At 40.1% G+C, this 21,312-nt stretch overlaps 1 protein-coding gene across 1 annotated transcript in view; it reads right to left on the bottom strand.

The window, feature by feature from the left end:
- LRRC7 (leucine rich repeat containing 7) overlaps nt 1–21,312 on the bottom strand; it is a 105,707-nt gene that overhangs the window by 12,405 nt on the left and 71,990 nt on the right. Inside the window, exons 16-20 of the mRNA XM_009278756.2 lie at nt 12,557–12,668; nt 12,153–12,333; nt 9,483–11,160; nt 7,551–7,700; nt 2,819–2,938 (exon numbers count right to left, since the gene is read on the bottom strand). Of these exons, the coding sequence (XP_009277031.1) occupies nt 2,819–2,938; nt 7,551–7,700; nt 9,483–11,160; nt 12,153–12,333; nt 12,557–12,668 (2,241 nt within the window). The remainder of the gene's footprint in view (nt 1–2,818; nt 2,939–7,550; nt 7,701–9,482; nt 11,161–12,152; nt 12,334–12,556; nt 12,669–21,312) is intronic.

Genomic DNA, 21,312 nt, shown 5'->3' with positions numbered 1-21,312 from the left:
CAGTTGTGGCTAACAGAAATACTCCCAAGTCAGAAAGGGAGAGAAATGGTGACTCAGACACTTTTGTATGTCCCAGTTTTGAGGTAGCTGCCTTGCTCCAGTTCCGTTGCATATGCTCCTTCCACATCCACCGAGACCATTACAGCCCATGCAGGGATCTCCGAGAGTTTGCATGGCTTCACCCTTCATGTGGGCTGCTGCGATCCTGCAGCAGAAGAGGCCAACTAACACAGTCCTACGCATCCCCAAATCTGTGTAGCTCATCCTCTTAGAGGGTCGTCACCCTGCACCCAGGTTGGCCAGCCTGATCTCTGTTCATTTTCCACCTTCCTTCTCACTCTTCAACCTCTCTTTTTCATAAGGAGTGATTTCCAGGTTCCCTTTTGGTGATGCCCTGCCACACTTCTACCCCTTCCCTTTTTATGGAGGAGCAGCTAACTCAGAATACAACTGATTTAATCAGCCATGTAGCTGACTTGTTGACATGACAGAAAAAGTTGTCTTCCAGGAAGCATAAATACTGTAGTCTTTTAATAAATCAGTGGATTATTCAATTTGAAGATTAAAATATCCAACTTTTCCATAAGAGAAATAGCCCATAAATTATGGAATGATCGCATAAATTATCATATTTAAAATAAAATTAGCATTTAATCTGCATTCTGAACAGCAAAAAGGACAGAAACAACCACGTAATTATGTAGTGATTACTGTGTAGTATTCCCACCCTACCTAACATACATAAATAGCCACCACTACACATATAGTAGCCTTCTATGTGAGGATAATGTGTCTATATATGTACTACAGTACACAGTCCATCCGTCTATAGTACACGCTCTTCCCCTTGGAAGAACAAGTCCCAACTCTTCTTCCAGTGATTTCCCAAGTATGGCTCTACCATGCAGTGACTCTGCTCTGCAGGAGCCTATTCACACTAGTACTATTATGTTAGTGGAAAAACAAAACATACACTACAGTTTATATTTACATCATTTAATTGTTTGTAATGTCGAAGTTTAATTCTATAGAAGATTTTCTGAGTCTGACTTCAAATAATTGCTGTATTTTAATCCCCAAATGCTGGGAAACCAAGACACTCGAGGTCACTTTCAATGGAGAAGAGACTAGTGTTGTCATAACAGCACATTGCAAACCACCTCCTGAGGACGGTGGGTAAAAAATTTTCAGAATTCATTTTCTCACTCCTGTTAATAGACTTTGAAGACATCATATCACTACTTCTTGTGTATTCACGCTGTGGCTCTTGCTGGAGGTGGATAAGCTGCCTTTCTTGGAAACGGGAATTATTTATTCTGCAGAAAAAAAAATCTCTATTATGCAGACTGCTTCCCCAATTTTGTTTCTATTCTTTACTTTATTTAACGTCCACCACAAAAGTTAATTATTTTCAGCTCAGTGTCCAATATTTGCAGTATAATTAAAGTAGCTGACAACGGATGTAACAATGGGTTGCTCCACTGAGTTAAGCAGATTTCAGTACAGTTATGCAATGTTTGTACTTACCACATCTGAGCAGCGAGATACTGAACTATTCAGAATGAAACAGAATCTGCAGTTTCTTATTACAGTAACGGTGATGATGCACAAATGTAAGACACAGGCTGTGTTAGACTGTATGAATGGATAAACGCAGGTTTTATCCCAATATGCCAGTGAAGATAAGCAGTGACTCCTCTTAAATTTCTTATCCTAATTTCTTGCATATCAGAGGACAAAGAAACCCTTTGAATAACTTGGCTGTCAGAGCCAACTCCATCACACAATGCCAGGGTGCCCTCCTCCTCACCCTCCTGTGCCTGGGAAGGAGTCTCTGGGCTGCTCTAGGTGCAATGGCTTTCGTCTCCCATCTTCAAGCAATTCTCTTGTACATGTGTATCTCTTGTCGCTACTTTTGTATGAGGGCAAGGGCTACTGCTTCTGAAACTGTCTTGGATAAAGAGATGTGAAGCCAGTAGGGAGATACTTGCCTCATCAGTGCTGACAGTTAATTATGCTACAGAAGTTATCAGTGTGCACATTATGACTTTCACACCAGTTTTATTCACTCATAAGTCTTTACTTCAGGAATGAGCAGGACCGATCTCCATACAGATAACAATCAATGTAATTATCACTGCTTACATATGCAGCTCCACCTTCTAAAACTGATTGCAGTTTAGTTTGTCGAGATCCTTTATTCTCCAGCTTTATGATCGGAGTATCAAAAAATGGCAGTTTCTCAGTCGATGAACAGAGCCAAGTTAGGGCTGGGAGAGAGCAGCCAGTGTTTTCATAGAAACAGGCCAGATCCAAGCATGGGAATTTAATATCTACCGCCACAAGGTACTAGAAATTAGACTCCTTTCTAGTGAGTTTATCAGCAAATGATGAGTGCCTAGGATGTCTCTGCCAAAATGTCTGTGACTGTCCAGACACTGGGCTGGCCTCCATCTCAACACATTTATTTTTGTCGTGAACTGAAGAATGTAATTGAAATGAAAAATTTGAATGAAGACTTTTCAGGACAAGAGGGAGCCGACGGCTGTCTCATACATGCAGGAATACACCTGTCAAGCCCACTGTGCCCATTTCACACACTACAGATGTAACTACTAGCATCTGCATAAATAAACACAAAAACAGGTAGCAGGCATGAAAACACCATCCTTAATTCCTAATGATTAGTGCTTTAAACTTTGAAACAAAAACATGTTTCCCAAGCCTGTCCTCATTAACCTGTTCTCCTCCTTCCAGTGATTCGCTGGGAAAAGAAGACAACCATAGCTATGTCAGTAGCTTTGCTCGTGCAGCTTACCTTCTTTGTGATGGTGTCTGGCGGCACGTCCCGCCGCCCCAGCGGGTAGGGGTTCCACTGGCTGCTCACAGACACCTCCTCCTGCCCGTTGTCCAGAATGCTGCTCTGCTGCGATGGGGTCTGTTGCAGAAACGGTAGGGGCAGCCTTTAGTCACTGGACACACCATGACAGAAAATTCTCTCTTCGTATTTATTTCAGTAATCAACCCAGTTAAACTGCAACACGCTATTGCTAAAATGGAAATCCTCTTAAATTTTTACAGTATTTTGTTAACATGTAATCATATTGCTGTCGGGCTCTGCAAGTAGGAGATCTTGAAAGATACATAAGAGAAATAATGAGAATAATGAATGATGAGAGAAAACAAAAAATTCATTTAACGTAACTCATTATTTTCAGAGAAACAAATTTTGGCAAAGTTCCATATTTAAACATGCAGTCTGCCATTAATCATTTGAGTTAGAACTTTCTTACTGGGCATTCAAGCATCAAAAACTTTTTTATTAAGTATTTGCCACCAAGATAAATTATATGCTTATATTTTCTTCAGAAAATCTTCCTTAATGGCAATATTGAACTTGTGACTACTCTTACCTCGCGCTATGCTCTGTGTATCACTGTGTGTGGTGTGCTTCTCACAGACTTCTCTCTAGGCTATGGCCGGTTTAGTTCTAAGTTAACAGGATATCATATGTACAATATTAACCAGTAATTAAATGCTTTCCTGAATATGAATGGACATAACATGCATTTAAAGTTTCCTAAATGAGCTTGATACTTTTGTTATTATTTTCCACTTTTCTCTCCTTTTATACATGTTTCTTCTTTGTCACTTTTTCCCCTGGTTATTTTACTCCTGTTTTCAGTACTTTTGAGGACGTGTCCCATCCTGATTTTCTGTTATCTCTCTGTATTTCTTTACCATAGCTGGAAATTTTGCTAACATGGGTATGGCTTTTTGTGTCAGGCTTTCCAAAATGCTGACATTGTACTACCACTGACAGCACTTAGCATTATGTAGTGCTTATTCAGTTAACTGCTTATTCAGTTCTGATTAATGGTAATCTGCAAAGAAAAAAAAAAAAAATTCTATTCTTCCCCTCTGTCATTCAAGCAATTTCTTCTTCAGCTTAGATTAAAAAAAAATCACGAAACACTTCTTTAGATGACTGAAGAACAAATGAAACTGTTGCTTTGAAATATTAAAGCTGGTAACTGGTCAATTAAGAACTTTTTTTATGCAAGCTTAAAAATCCTTTAAAAGTAAATAGAAATAAATTGTGATTTAAATCACATTCCTCTGAGGTTAAGTAAAAAAATTCAACCCTAATTATTTAAAATCAAAGAAAACTTTCATTATAATTCTCTCATCATTCAAGAAGTCTTCCGGAAAAATCAGGAAAGATGTGATTTTCCTTGTATTAAAAAACACTAGAAAAACATGTCCCCTGTTGAAACTACAAGACCTCGCTGTAGAGCTTTCTTTACACACATTAAATACGGAAAAATGAGACCAACCTCAGCACTTTTTCCATAGGTTATCCCTCACAGATCAACAGACACTGGTCCCAGTGCCTGATGCAGCAGTGCTGCTGCTCTCTCAGATAGCACAACACTCTCGAACGCTGGCAAATTTGGGCCCAGAGCTGTATGCTGGCATACAGACATGCATGAAACCTGACGATATGGCTCTAAGTCCCTCGCACGCAGCTAAACCTTTGTGTCTGGACAGGCGTCCAGGACTGTGAGCAGCCTGCCTGAACACGCTGCCGGGGGTTAGTCCCTGCCCAAGGCTTCCCAGACCAGGACACATTGAGGCCTGTTTGTCCACAGACCAGAATTTGGGTCCCAGTTTGGGCCCAGGTAGGGCTCTTTGTACCTACGTACACTCATGAATCAGCCACTCTGCCCTGTTTGCTGCATATCCCCACGTAACCCTCATCCAAACAGGGGGTACATCATCTGAGACCAGGGAGCAAATAAGTTCTAAAATGAAAAAGTACAATTGCAAAAAATTCTGCTCTGAGTAGTAGTAAAAAACAATGAAAAAGAAAGGCCATCATCTTTGTGACGTGAGTCATCCCTTCCAGAGTCACCCACAGACTGAGGTGCCCAAGGCTGTGCTGGAAATCTGCTCACCTCCCTGTGAGATGAATTTATAGAACATGCTATGTGCCCTCACCATGCAGAGACAGAGGGGATTAGTGAGGCAGCTTCCTAAGGGAACTTCTGTTTTTCCTCCTAAGGGACACATGTGAATATGCTGATTATTCCTAAAGGCAGGTGGTACTGTACACTTCTGAGAATGAAGTGCACCAAGCCATAAACTTTCAAAAGAACTGTGAGATGGATGCCAAAAATTGAAAGCATTCTTCTGAAAAGTGTTTCTTTTGTCGCTGCAGACAATGCTGTGCCGTTTTTATAAGCAACTGACTAATCTGCAGAGGTGACTTCGCACTCAAAATGGAAAAAGAAAAAATATAGAGGGTGCTTCCTGCTTGCTCAGTAAATACGAAAATTCTGTGATAACAGGTTTTTCTTTTCATTTTCTGAGTAAAATGAATTCATCTACTTGCAATATTATTCATTTACAGAGCTCAGACAGACTGCAAACAAACTACGTATCTATTAAATCTAGGTAAAAAATGAAAAGCAGCAGTTCAAACATTTTATACATGGAGTAGAATCAACGTAATAAACTTTCTCAAAATAAGTAATTGCTATACTTGATTTCCTGATCTTCCACTGGACAATCAGACCTCACTCATTACTCTCTTGAATCTAGGCCACAAGAAAGAGGAAGAAGAAGAGGTAAATTAAGCTGCTGTGGCCTGGATTCCTTAAGAAATGCAAATTCTTTAGAACATGCGAAGGAATAAAATTAAACAATTCTAAACATTTGTGTTATTTGTTCAATAATAATTTTTTACTGCTTTCTAAACAGTACAGTAAGAGAATACACCCCCTTTCATGCAGTTCAGCATCACATTTTATATGCATATGTAGCAACAAAATGCTGGTGAAATATAAAGCAGAATAATTCACATAAGACCACACCCCAAAACATGTCACCCTAAACAGTTTCATGAATTTCCTCAAACATCCATATATTAGTATCCATATTCATCTACAGCCTAAAATTCTTAAAGTGATATATAATACCTTATTCCTAAATGTGTGTAGAAAAATAGTACCATTATTTAGAGTTGATGTCAAATGGACTTCTTTCATGGACTTGTGACAAGAATTAATATATACCCAAGTAGACAAACAAATTCTTTGAGAGAAAGAAACAGTATGACCGACACTGGAAAGTTGTCTGTGTCCAAACACACACACATCTACAGTTAAGATTTGACCTAGATGTCATCAACTGAACAACAGAGAAGCACACACTAACATTAGGACTTGTTTAAATCCAGGGACAGCTGAATGGGAGGTGTAAATGAAGTTAACAGTGTATGGAAAGTAAGTTACAGCAGGAGAAACCTGACAATGACCTGTGTGTTTGTGTGCATGCACGCGTCTGTGTGCTGTTAACCTATCACAGCTTTGCTTGGAAATCCAGTGTATGATGCCTATGCCTGTATTAGTAAGCTAAGCAGTGCTAAGGCCTGTCCTCCAGCCAACCAGCACAATGTGGTCATGTTGCTGCCATTAAATTATCTTACTCTTCTGAATAGGCTTGGATCTAAACTCTTAAATAGGGCATTGGAACCCTTCTTTGGGAATTTCTGGCCAGTGCTGACTCCAGAGCCCCAGCCAGGGATTGCCTGGGAGGGTGCCAGCTGGCCTGGACCAAACCACACCTGAGGCCAGTCCAGCAATTAACAGCGCAGATGATCACATTTCAGTGCCTGAATCTGTGCTCTGCTACCCTTTAATTACTCCCAGAGGTGTTGCTAATTTGTACCAACAGCTACTGACGCTAATGCAGTACGACACTTAACGATGCTTGTCACTTCTAGCACTGCAGTAAGCCCCCTGCCATTACACACGATCCCAACAGTGCAACCGCTTGCAAGTGTCTGGCAGCTGGCTGCTGTTGTGATTCCAGTGTGGCCATACAGGACGCAGAGTAAGGTCTCAGCATCTCCTCTCTGATACTGTGAAAATACTTCAGCAATGTCCCTCTCTGGCTTGTCATATGTGCTTTTCCCATCAAACATTTGTTTGTATATGATTTTGTATGTATGTACTTATCAACAATATATCATTAATAGCTGTGAAATAAACAGTAAAAAAAATGAGAAAATTATTTTCTTTCTATAGGCATTACTCAACAAAAGTTTAAAATTAGTTTAGGTGTGGTAGGCATGTACTCAAAACTCATCAACTATTAAAGCATACCCAATTAATGTTCAAATATTGAAGTCCCTGTCTCTTGAAGCCTATTTAAATGCATATTAAACATTTCTGCATTAATTTTTCTAAGATCAAACAGTCACAAAACAAAACACGTTCTCCATTTCTGTGCACAGATTAAGTCATTGAGAAAATGATCGCATCAGTCTGTAACACGAGAGCAGAAAGCAGTAATGACAGCCATGTGAGCTACTTAATCCAAAAAGCAAGATTACTGAGTAGGAAAACTGTATTACTATCATCTTTGCTTTTTGGATTGTGTATAGTATAAGCATGAATAATAGGCAAAAGCTAAACCAGGAAAAAGCAAGGAGTATTATTAATTTATTTTGTAATGCTGGTATATGCTGGCTATCCCATACTTACTTTCGGTAGAGGTAGCTCTTGAAGCATTTGGTTTTCAAATTTAGATTTAGTCTGCAAGTTTAAAGTCATGCTTCTGCCGGCATGCATTGCTGAAAAACCTCCAGAGTGCAGCATGCCAAGGCTAACTGTGTTGTGTTTGTAAGCAGCGGTCTGAGTAGAGGAAACAACCACGTGACAGGATATGAACACACATGCTCATTGAATTAAGTATCACACATATATGGTTAATTTCACAAAGTTTTAGTTTAAGCAAACAAACAGTACCAAGAAATAAATAGCTTCTTGATGCATGCACTGGGTCACACGGAAGCAAATACATTGCTAGTTATACATAAAATGGATACCATAAAAGACTTCAACGCTGACAGCAGATGAAATATGTTGTTATCTGTAGTTTGAAAATTGCAGTCTATAACATGGTACAAGTCTTTATCTTGCAAATATGGCCAAATTTTGGTACACCTGCGCAACCATGGATGGGCCAGAAAACATGTATCTAGCATAAAAGAGCATCAAAGGCAGAGGAAGAAACCCTATACAAGGCAGCTCTGCACCATCTTAGAGCTTTGCGACTGCTCCCTGGCTAGCAGCTGCCCGCAAGGGACAAGCTTTGGTTGGGCCCAGCACAGTGGGTACACAGGCCCTGCACAGACCGGCATCTCGCCAACTGTGGGCAGATGGGCAGCATCTTCTCCTGGAGCAGCCGCTGCATCACAGTGCCCAGGCGTTCTCATCAGCAAAATCTCCACCAGACAGCCCAGCTTCTTAGAGCTTTGCTTATCGTATGTTGCAAACGACTAGAAACTAGCTCGCTGGCACCTGCAGGGATTACTATGAACTCAGTTTAACTAGATAAAATCACCAGTGTCAGCTTTCCATGAGATAAAGTATTTCTTAAGCAAATACACACTGTAAACTAAGTGTAAAGGTATTTCTGAAACAAACATCATCTGGGAAGTGTTTATTTCCACCAGAAACATCTCTACTTGGGGTGCACTATTTTGCCTAGGTATTATGTATTTTCCAATCAGCTTTACACAACACAAGGAAAATAGCTGAAGTAAGTAAAAAGCTTCAGCCTTCAAGCCAGTTTTTAAAGCTTATCCATTTGATCCTTAATGATATTTTAATATGCATCACATCCGAGCAACTGGAAGGTAATGAATATATTAACGCCAAACTCATGAGTATCTAGCATAAAATAGGTATATGGACACATTTTGAAACTAACTTATGCATTTGATGACGGTAATTTTTCACAACCACTTCAGATTATGAAGTAAATCCGATTCATGAAGTAGGTCATTAAATACTCAAGATCATTATCGAAATCATGCACTATAGTACTTGTACTGTTTTGTATAGAAGGTAAATAAGCATAACTTCCTACTGCTAAAAGGAGTAATAATCATATTCCTTGTTAAAAACAGTGGCAGTGTATATCCAGTGATATTTTCCAGAGTTAAGAGATACCTTTAAATCCCCTCCACTAACAGTGATATGAAAGCTAAAATACATTATTTTACTTTTTATCTGTGATGTTTTTCTTTATTGCCTTTTACTGCAAAGATGTGTCCAGCATCTTTTAAAGCTCTGAAATCATTACTGAAGTGGTAGACTTCAGCAGCACGTTCACATCTGTTGATGAGAGATTTTTATGGTTTTTATCATTTCAGACAGTGCTGCAGCAGTTACTACATTAGTAACATGCACTGTGGTGCGTTACTCGTGCAGAGACTCCTTATCACTCATTTACCCCTCACTCCAGCTGCTTTTGAGCACCCCCAGACCCCTTTGTGGGCCGGTTCCTCTGACACCAATGCAAGAATTTCATTACTGGGAATTCTGGTGGTTACCACTGTACGTGCAAATAGTTTGAAATACCAAAACACACAACTAAAGGCATTAATTGCAGAGAAATGCCAAACATACCCTGTCTAACCTTCTAGCTTCTATATGTCTAAGTAGCTGTTGTCTCCAGTCAGCGGGCATTTTAGCACAGCTCTCATTTCCCTTCACAGGGGTAGGCCTTGTCTTTATATCACTGTTATCGGAAGGCTTGTCGCCATAGTTACCCAAGTTATAGTCTGACGGTATCTTTTCCAGCAGAGCTGCCATTGTAGGCCTCGCTGAAACCGGCCTGGTTTGGGATGTGCCGTAACTCTCTGTACTGTAGCTTCTTGCAGACAACGGCCTCCTTTGTGTAAGGTTTTTAACTGGAAAGCTTCCAGTCTGGGCTTTCACTTCTTGGTAGGAAGGATGCTCATCTTCGTACCTGCCATTCCTCTTGAGGAACTGAGACTCAGAGACCGAGATACTGCTTTGGCGCTCCACAGCTCCTCGGTACGGAGGCCTGCCATACCTATCGCTCGGGGGCAGCTCATGGGGCTCACTGACTCTCCTGAACATGGACATCTCGGTGGAGCTGGCCAACGAATCCGCCCTCCTCAAGAACCCCGGGCGAGACCCCTGGCTCGCAAAGGGGGCACTGACCGCCTCCTCGTTCACCGAAGGCTGGGAGAAGGAGAACATGTGCTCCACGGGGGGGTAGCCGCGGTAGGCCCTCGGGCTGACCAGATCCTGGGGCAGGTTTTTACTCTGCTGGGGAATGTACTCGGGGTTGAGCTGGAAAGGTGGCGGTAGCCTCTTCTCCGCTGTGACTTCCACTGTTCCCTGCGGGTTGAAGCTTTGGTCGAACTGGTAGACTTTCTTCGTGACGGATGACTTCTGCTGAGGCTGCACCTTGACGCTGCCGTAGGTCAGCAGCTCGTCGTCCAGCATGGGGACCGACTGGCTGCGGGACATGCTCAGCATGCCGTGCTCCGGGCCCAGGAGCTTGTCCACCCTCTCGTGGGTTCCTACAGTATCATTACCAGATGCATAGTTTTCTAAGGGTATATTATACACTTTGTATGTACCAATGTCTATCTCATCGATACTTTGTGACTTCTTAAATTTGTTAGTTTTTAAATCCCTCATCATTGGAGAAAGCCGTTCTGTACTCTTGCTGATTGAAATAACACTTTTGGAAGGATCTGGGCGACAGTGGATATGGGAAAAGACGTTTGTGAGACTTCTGTTAGCATTTGAATCGTGATATTCCCATGCTATTCCTGGAGTGAAAGTGCTAGTCATTTCAGGAGACTCTTTGACATGATTTTTCCGCTCAGGCAAAGGGCTGGTGGTGGGGGTGCTTTCCAGTTTGGAAGGAAAAGCTGTCCTGTCTTCAAAAGGACTAGGGGTTCTGGTCCAATTTTGCCAAGGATTGGGAGGAGGCACTTCAGATTCGTGTGTGTTTCTGAGCGTTGGCTGCTCCAGCTCCAGGGGAATGCCAACTATCCTGTCTTGTCTAATCAACGGCCTGCGTCCGTGCGCAGATGTGCTTCTGGATTTCGTGCTCAGGAGGGGGTTAGCACTAGGATTCTCCACCGTGCCCTCCTCCGCAACGAACCCTGTGTTATCGTAGTGTGAGCTGTCGTTCCAGCTGTCAGCGAAGGTATCGCTCAACGGGCGCCTGTCAGTGCGCTGTGGCAGGTTCCCCGCCACAGCAGATTCCCGCTGGCTCAGCAATGGCTTTGCTTCAAGGGGCTGTGGAAATGACTGTGCCAGCCTGCAAAAACAAAACAAAATGAAACAAGATAAAATGCCCTCTATTAGAGCACATAAGCAGTCATCAGAAAGATGCAATTATAAAGCAATTTAATATTCTCCCATCTATACTCTGGCTTTGGGATCGTACTATGAGATGTGCACCTTGTGCCACTGGTTTGGCATGAATGGCTGCAGCAGTTGTTTGCACTGGAGTACAGATTCTGTAAGTATGTACACAGAGAAACTAAGAAGTCAGTCAAAAGTTCTGGGTGGGTCAATGCCATGTTCATATCAATCCAGCTGAACGTATTTTCCTGCTTTAAAATAATCTTCTATGAGTGCAGGGGAAGATTTTTTTACACTTACATTATTCTTTTTTTTAAACAAAAATACCAGATTCAGTTTGTGCATGTTCTTCACCACCAAGATTTTATGCATCTCCAGTGAGCAGGCTCCAGCCTCTCTTTAATGAGGATGAGCCTGTGGATGGAACTACATTTAGGATGGAACTACATTAGGTGATTTACGGCAGGAATAGACAGGGCAAAGTGTTCCCGGTATGGTACGAGGGTGTTTTCAGGTTGCTGATGGCCAGTGACTTTCAAAGAACTGTGTTGTTCTTGGAGGTCCAGAGCAGAGTGAGGCTCAGGACAGCAATAACATGAGAGACATACACTCTGCTATCTATGCTAAACCACAGCCAGCTGCAGCTCAGGACCACACAGAGCAGAATAATTGCAGCTCAATTACTAGGCGCTTTTAATGCGTGGTTATAGCACATAGTTGAAAAACCAGCTGTAGAATTACTGCCATTTATAAGAGTATGAACAGGTGGCCAACTCTGCACAGCCTGGTCTTTGAATAGCTATGTACACCTCTGTAAAACTGGGGTAAAAACATTGTATTTTTTTAATTGAATGCCTTAACAGATAGCATACGATCACTTTGAATGCATATGACAACATAAGATGAAAGGCAACCAGAAGCTGTGTTAAGAAAGAAAGGAAACACCTGTTCCCCCACAAAGAGTTATTCACTGCTTCTTTAGCTGTTGTCTGCAAGGACCCCATTTTAACATGCGCGTTGGAGGACCCTGAGGAAGCCTGGGAAGGGGAATAGTCTGAGTAAGTGCCTGAGGAAACGCTGTTATTCAGACAATGGATCTTATCTGCTTCAGACTCATCTGTCGATTCTGAAACGAAACACAGCAAACGTTTTCAGAACGTGGTATTTGAAAACTAAACTCCAGAAAAATGCATTTTTAAATTGATACTATGGATATATATACACATGTGCACAAATATGCATGCAATATGTTTTAAAATCAGAGTGAAGTGTAGAACATCTGAAGTAATGTGTCTATCTGTGTACATTACATATGCTTTCATCTAAAAGGTTTTAAGCTGAGTTAGTACCTTTTTTCTCTTTACCCAAAAGAACGAGTTTGGGTGGGTACAACGGAGTCTCTGGCATGGAAGGACGAAGTTCCCCTATCCTCATCTCACTGGCAGGATGTCCAAAGGCATCCTGAGGAATATAATAATGTAGAGTAAACATAGGAAACAGAATCCACTTCAAACTGCAATGAACAAATATTTCACAGCCTTCTTTTCATGAATGTGACAACGCACCAAAACCCCACCATATGGGTAGTGTCTAATCATGCTGATTTCTCAGCTGAAAATTCTAATTAGTCCTACTTAAATACTTGTAAAAATTACGGTGATGTGTTCATTCTGAAAATGTGGACAAAACAGATGGAACTTGCAAGATACATCAAAGCCATGTAAACATTTTTGATGAAGTAAAGGTCACAAAAATGCAAGCTGCCAGTAGAAATAAATAAAAATTTAGAATGAACAATTACTTCTTATTTCAGGAGTAAGTATTCCTCATTCATTTATTCGTGGCAGAAGTCCTTCCATAGATGCAACTGTCCCTATAGCTATATTTAATTAAAATGACTTTGTCTCTGAAGAGTTTTTTGCTAAATTAAAATGATTCAGATTTCATAAACTTCTCATTGAGAGTTCAGCAAATCTTGACCTTCAAAGACTGCCCTGCACAACTATTTTGCTGTTCTAGCCAGCAACGGGAAATATACTGGAAATAACATGGGTTAAAAAGTGGAAAGAAAGTGACATGTAGTCTTAGAAAGAGATATTTTAAATTAGGACATTTAAATTAGGCTCATAGGATAGCTAGAAGGGAATGAAGACACAAACAGGGAATCCATGGCATTTCTTAACCCTGGAAGGAAGTTCAGAAATGAGAAAGACACTGACCTGAAGATAGGTGTCTTGGGGAGACAGGATAGGGGATGACAGTTACTGGAGGAATGATACTGGTAACCCTGCCCTCAGGAGGGGACTTAAGGAAAGGGAACGGGAAGAACGAGCAATATGGGAAACCCACTTTGTGGGTGTTGGTGCATGGGCTCAGGGAAATGAAATGGAAAGGGAACTGATAAGATGGGCACGGCAACACTGGAAAGTCATGCCAGTGCCAGTCAAGATCCTTGTGGGGAGGGGTACAAGAAACATGCATCATCTCGGAAGTGAGAGGATGAGCTGTGATTTCATAAAGAGGATGGAAGCTGGAGAAGGAGAGTATCTAGTGAAAAAGAGGAAGTTTTGGAGAGATATTAGGAGAAAATCAATAATTAGTAGTATAAATGAAGAAGGAAATAGGAGAAACATATTTAGGAGGGAACTTACACTAATGGAGACACTATGAAGACCTCTGTACCCTGACATTTTGTTGTTAAAGGTACTCCAGTGATTTTGCAGAGTGAAGTCAATAAAGGAAAGAGATGTAATATTTAGAGAAACAATTTAAAATGGAGTACCAAAACCAAAACCACATTATTAAAATGTAAAATGCTACAATATTTTTAACATTTACTTGCTTTTACTTATAAGGAGAAAACTTTCAGAGGTTTACTCTCCATTAACTACTTTTTGTAGCAACAGTGGAAACAGAGATTTGTAGAAGCATTTGCCATGTGATTTATCCTTGAAGAATGTAATTGTATCTACACAACAGATATTTTAATCCTTCTGTATTTGGTGTTCTACTGGAGGTAGCACCATACCAAACCAGCAAAGAACAGGTACCTTCACAGCCCATTTAATTAACGCCCTCAGTGCGTACATATAGCTATGTACTGATTCTTACACGGTGTAATACATTCAAGACTTTAAACTACTTTCACATGCAGAGATCCCTTGTTGTGTATGATATTTCTTACATAACAGTAGTGATGTACATACAACTCAAAGCTAACAATAGTGCAACAGCATTTTTCCAGTGCAGCACAATCATTTTCTAGTGCAGTGTAACAAACTTATGCAAAACCATTTTTTGAGAAATAAAAAAGTGCATAGCATTTGCAGAGTGTGAAATTCTCCACCTTTGAAGCATGGTGCATGTTAAGTCTCTTGTTGTACCTCTGAGCTTTTTGTATGCTCTTCTTTCTCCTTCCTGTCTGGGATTTCCAGAGTCGATTTATGAGTGTTGTCTGTATCAGACAGGTGACTCTTTTGGAATTCTTTATTTTCTCTATCTTGAACCTAGAATCCCAATATTGTGCCATGAAAATTCCAAAAGCTATAAGCTTAAAATAAAACTACTTGCTGTAAGATAGGAAGAACCAGCAGTTCCATTTTTGACATAATGATGAACACAGTTTTTTTATTTCAGGTGCATGATTTTATGAAGTTTTCTATTTTATATCCTTTTTTTTTTCTTTTTAGCCCCTACTCCAGCTATTCCAACAAAATCAGTACACTTTTGAAAGAACTAGTCCGGCATTTGTGAATATGCCATGAAAGTGAAATATGTTGTAAAAAACCAAAATCATATTCCATTTAATTCTACTCTGTTTAAGAGGACCTTTTTTCTTACAAGCCCAAGAACAAAAAGGTCACTAAAAGCTATAAGCTTAAAATAAAACTACTTGCTGTAAGATAGGAAGAACCAGCAGTTCCATTTTTGACATAATGATGAACACAGTTTTTTTATTTCAGGTGCATGATTTTATGAAGTTTTCTATTTTATATCCTTTTTTTTTTCTTTTTAGCCCCTACTCCAGCTATTCCAACAAAATCAGTACACTTTTGAAAGAACTAGTCCGGCATTTGTGAATATGCCATGAAAGTGAAATATGTTGTAAAAAACCAAAATCATTTTCCATTTAATTCTACTCTGTTTAAGAGGACCTTTTTTCTTACAAGCCCAAGAACAAAAAGGTCACTAATAGGGAGAAAAAAAAAGTATTATCAAAAGGACCAATTGCAAGAACAAAGGGAAGAGATAAATGCAATTGTGTTGTGTCAGAATTTATTCCTCAGGACCAACCAGAGAAAGATATAGGTAGAGGACAGAAAAATATGGTGAGCTGTTTCCCAAGAGAAAATACATGGTAAAAACCATTAAAATAACTGGGAAAGAGAAATATCACCAATTATTCATGCTGACAACACAAGAACATTAAATTATAATCTGGAGAGATGGAATTTTTAAAATAACCTAACTCTGAGTCTGCTTGCAAAGAATATAAAGCGTCCAAATAGAGCAGACCGGGGCTTTGGCCAGATGCAGCACGCACAAGGCAGAGGAGTGCAGGATGATTAATGATGGATCTATTCCAGAGGAACAATTAAATATACATCAAGGGTTGGTAGCACTTCTAAACTGGAGAAGGCTAGGTCAACCTGAAGAATGACAAGCTGGCTATAAAGAAAAGGAGAAGCAAAGAAATAAACGGATTAAGGCAAATGTGACTCGGTCCAGATTTTACTAAAACTTTAATGAAAGAATAAAGGAGATCACAGAAAGTGTAGGAACAAATGCGACCAGATAGTTGTCAGAATATCCCTAGATACAAGCAAGGCTAACTGAGGCATAGACATCTTTCCTGAGAATCACAGTTAGTGGTGCAGTTTTGTAACAAAGCCTCGCTGAGCCACCTACCCACGTTACAGTCTCTGCACAGAAAATGGCAGTACTTCTACCTCTCAGCCCTGGACGTCAATAGTTGTAAAGTCCCACTAAATAGTCTTCTCCTGACAAAAATCATGAAACAAATTCTATCTGAAGCTCAGCATGTGAAAGGCAGTCACAGTTCTGGATATTTTGCTGCCTAAGCTAGCAATTATCAGACTGATCTAAATAAAATTCAGTCACCAAACCAGGAATGCACTGAGAGTCACCCCAAAACATGGGATTATCCCAGAAGAAAGCAGAGTGGAGGATCTTCCACCTGCTCCTAAATCTCTCCCACTCTTGTGGCTGCAGTGGCAGCTTCCAGAAAGGCCAGTTTCAGTAGCCATTAGATCTGAAGATTGTCCCAAACAGGATGTTAATACAATATATAACTGAACCGGTGGAAGGAAAACTTCTGAATGTGGATATAGAATCTGAAAGTGGGAGAACAAAGGAACCCCAACTCACTTCCTACCTGCAGAGGTGATACAGCAGCCAGCACAATGTTACAGCACTGATGCAATGAGCTCTCACCTTTTCAGCTCCAGCAGGCAATCTCAGACATATGATAGAGCTTTAAAAGCAGACATAAGAACATGAGGAACGGACTGGGACAGAGGTAGTTTTTGGGACTCCACATGGAAAGACATAGTAGATCCTGGAAAAAAGTTGTCATCTGCAGGTAGGGCATAATGATTGTTTCTGCCATGTGTCTCTTTGTCTTGCAGTCCAGTGGACCGGCAAGCAGTTGGAGGAATGCACACATTAACCTTGCCTATTCAGGTGATCAGAAATACAGCCAAGGGCACGCATCCAAGAACTGACCAGAACTACCTATCACCAAAGAAATCAAAGTTAGAGATCCCCAGCCTACAAAGACATATTTTAGAATGAAAATTTCCATTTGCAGTAGTTTAATCTCATATGGCTAAGCCATATGGTTTATGGCTGACATGGTCAGGATTCTGCAAAGATAAACTGCTGATGCTTACCCGACCAGTCGTCAGTCCTGTACTGCAGAGGATGGGAGACCTTTTAACATCATCCTCAGTTATAAACCATGGAGAGGCTCTTGTCCAGCTCTGTATGTGGTCTTCAGTGTGAGGACAGAAGTCTCAGTACTGCCCTGAGTTACAACAGCCCGATATGTGAATTGCACTCTCTGTGCTTTCCCATCTCTGGAGGAAACAAGCTTCTGTTGCTCTTTATCTAGATGAAGTACACCCAACTGCATACATCTCACAGAGGTTGCTGCCAATAGAGAGAGTCTCAGGCCTTTTGCAAAAAAGCCACTTCATGGTCCATCAAACATAAACCAGGGCTACGTGCCCTGTGTATATGAGTTTGTACAGAGTGCCATGTCCAGACATGTAATACTGCACCTCCTGAGTCCTCAGGCAGGTGGGGACGGACAGAGCAGTAGCCTCAGGGGGACAAGTGATGTCTTGGACTGATTTTATGGAAGGTACGCTTTATCTTGGAGGCAGCCCTGAATAATGCCCCTCCAATCCAGACACTTAGATAAGGTCAGGCAGAAGTCAAAGTAACTCAAAATGAACTTTAAGACATTTGACATCCTACCTGAAGAAAGGTCTCTTGTGAGTCAGACCTCCAGATGAGTAAACCATTACCTCCGTTCTCCTTTGATAAGAAGGCACCAAGGTCATAACCTCAATAAAGATCTTTTGTGCCACGGAGAAACCAAAAACTCTATAATGAAGGTATTTCTGACTCCTGGTAGAATATAGGTAATTCTGTTGCAAAGAGCTTATCAAGGTATGGGCTTCATGCAGATACAAACCAAAAATCTTTAGCATATATTCCTCTCCCAATCAGGAGAGACTGTCATTGTGCATCTCATTAGTGGAAAACAGCTCCCACAATGGACACATCAACTGAATCAATTGAAGCCAGGCACCCTGGGGGAAATAAAAGTGTGTAAGTCTTCCTGAAAAGGCAAGATGATCTTTTTAAGACAGTCTCTGAAACTTTCACTAAAAACAAAACAAAAAGAACTCTCTTCTCCACCCCCACCCACCAAAAAAAAAACCCCAAACCAAAGCCACACAGTAACAAAGTCAGAAGTTAAAAGGATTGAGGTCTTATTTTGACTGAGATGAGATGAAGGTCTCAGAAGATCCAATACAGCTGAGGTGGTATTTTTCTAGCTGTTAGCACTAGCATCTGCATCTGCATCGGATCACTCAAAGAGTAACAATCTCTCCTGTTTACACAGTATTAATAAACCTGCTAGGAATGAACACAAAGGATGGAATGCTGTAGGTTGGACTAGAAAAGACTTTTTTTTAATCCAAAGCTGAGAGTTATATAGAAGTATTTCCAGTTTATTTGTCAATTCATACATATCAAGAATATTAAGTATAAAGGTCTTAATTGCTGATTTGTGGTATTTCTCATTGTTTCTCACAGAAAAGCTACACAATACACTAAGTTATCCCAGATTTCTTTTTGTCCAAAATGCACATCTTTCAAAATTACTTAGGACAATGAAGAGGTTTATTTTAATTGATGATTCATTAAGAAATTGTTTGCTTATTATAACTGAAGGTGGAGGATGATACAGGGGATTTGAAATGTAGCTTCTTACTCATTTCAGATGGTCCCTTTAATTATTTAGAAACAGTTTTGTGAAGAGACGTGTAAATTAATTGCAAGAAAACCCAAAAGAGATCAGAAAAGAAAACAGCTTATCTGGCCTCTGAGGATGAAATAGTGAGCATTGCACCTGAAATTAAATTACCTTGTTATTAGAAACTGTCTTTAGTCTAAATCTATATCAGAACACACCTGCATTTTCAAACCGTATTTTAACTTGAGGCTTGAGATCATGTCTCCTAATTATCTGAAAAGCAAATGGAGCCTAATTATGTTTTATTTAATGTGTTACAACTGAAATCATGCTAATATTGTTCACAAAATCATTCACACTTTTTCTACAGTTTCCCATACCTCTTCTTCATCTTCATGCAGGAAGCCAAAGAGAGTAAAATGTATACATCATCCTGCTTTACGGCCATAAAATCTTCCCAGTGTCATTATTTGTAGGAATGACAAGAACACTTTTTTTTCTTTTCTTGAGTTGACGAGATAGTTGTGTTACTAGTCTTGACTAAGTACTAGGGAAATTAAAATCTGAAAAAGTTCCACCATCTTCACTATTATAATAATAGAAGATGAAAAATACATCTTCACTGATATGATGGAAATAGTCATGCACCCACATCAGTTACTTGTGGTAGAAAATTAACTAGGAAATTGCAATCACATTATTTAATTGCACTTCAGGAATTACCGCAGGGTCTTCAGCAATTCAACTATTTTTATAGAGTGGTTTTTGTGATGCTCATGCAATTAACAGTTCATCTACATTCACAGAAAAACTAGAGATGATTATTTTTCTGTTGCAAAAGTGAATGCATTTTTATCAAAGAATGAAACGTAAGAATGAAATTTGTCTTCATCTTTTTCTATGGTAGAACACAGTATGTGGTCACACAGGCATTTCAGAGTAACTGCAGTATTTTATGGTGTTGCTGCCATTTCCTCCTTCCTTACACCTCCATAATGGAGGCTTCACTGGGCTCTGCATACTCACAGGACTCTCTGCTGTGGCTCAGTTAACTGGGATGTTAACATTTTAGTTTAACAACAACTAAACCAGTACAGCCGCCTAGTTCTGAAGCCTGCGTCACCAGACACAGCCACAAGACCAAACACCTAATGTCTTTGTCAGACAACATTGATTCAAATTCCAGATAGATAATATGTGTGTTCACAGTAGGGATAATTAAAACCCGCAGAAAGCTATTAAGAATATTCAAGTTCAAAAGCTAGATGATACAAAACAAATTGTATGTATTCAGCAACAACAGCAGAACATGTCAATACTCATGCCACAAAACATAAGTTGGTTCAAAGGCCAGATTTACACAGTAAGAAATAATTTAATGAGTAAAAAGGAATAATGGTGGAATTTCAGATTTAGATAAAAACATGAATGATTTAACTTAAATATTTTAGTTTGAAGTACTAATCGAACCTGTGCCTAGATTTGAAGAAAGTCTTCTGAAGCCATTTTAAGAGAAAACTTGTTTGTTTTTTTTTTTAAGAAATGAATATATTTAACTGTAAATAAAACACACAGTACTGACAGAGCAGCTACAGTGACTGCTGAATATGTAAGAACAGCCAATCTGTGTTAATGATACGGAAAATTGAGGAAGAAAAATTAATGCATACACAACTAGCCAGAGACAGGGTTATTTCAAGGACAATGAATTTATCATAATATTTAAATAACAAAGGAGTGAAAAGATAATATGATAATTTTTTTTCCTCATTTATTTCTTTTGAACATTAAGACTTCACAAAGACTTTCAAGAATGCTGGTATTCTTGTAGACCTGTCCAAGCTTATAAACTATTAGTACATACTGCCAGGGTAAGAGATTTCCCTTATTTATAAATTGTGCCTGCACAAAGTAAGTCGTTAGTGTGAATGATAATGAGTAGATGCCCTCTGAGATCAAGCTTCAGCTATTTGTAACAGCTTTGCACAAGACTGCAGTATGTAAGAATTTACCTTTCAGTGACTGTATTGATGTTAGAATAGAAGACTTTGTTACTATGCATACTGACCCACTTCTGGCAAACATATTAAGGGCTAGATACTGCAACTCATTGTAAGTCGCTATTCAGGGGGTGCCTGATCTAAAGTTCCCTGCACTCGAAGAAGCGCTCCTGCTGACTTCATTAACTTTTGACAAGGTAAATTGGCTATCTACTACACGTAATGTGAATAGAAGAAGCAGAACCTAATGGCATAGTAGGGTGTCCTGGTTTCGGCTGGGATAGAGTTAATTTTCTTCCTAGCAGCTGGCATAGTGCTGTGTTTTGGATTTAGCATGAGAGTAAGTGATAACACACTGATGTTTTAGTTGTTGCTAAGCAGTGTTTATAATAAGTCAAGGACCTTTCAGCTTCCCATACTCTGCAAGCAAGGTTAGGTGCACAATAAGCTGGGAGAGGGCACAGCCAGGACAGCCGACCCAAACTGGCCAAAGGGATATTCCATACCATGTGACATCATGCTCAGTATATAAACTGGGGGGAGTTGGCTGGGGGGGCAGTGACTGCTGCTCAGGGACTGGCTGGGCGTCGGTCAG

Source organism: Aptenodytes forsteri, unplaced genomic scaffold (genome assembly GCF_000699145.1).
Source record: "Aptenodytes forsteri isolate BGI_AS27 unplaced genomic scaffold, ASM69914v1 Scaffold290, whole genome shotgun sequence".
Classification (NCBI taxonomy): domain Eukaryota; kingdom Metazoa; phylum Chordata; class Aves; order Sphenisciformes; family Spheniscidae; genus Aptenodytes; species Aptenodytes forsteri.
Note: the sequence above shows the minus strand (reverse complement) of the source record. Positions and strands in the feature narration are given on the sequence as shown.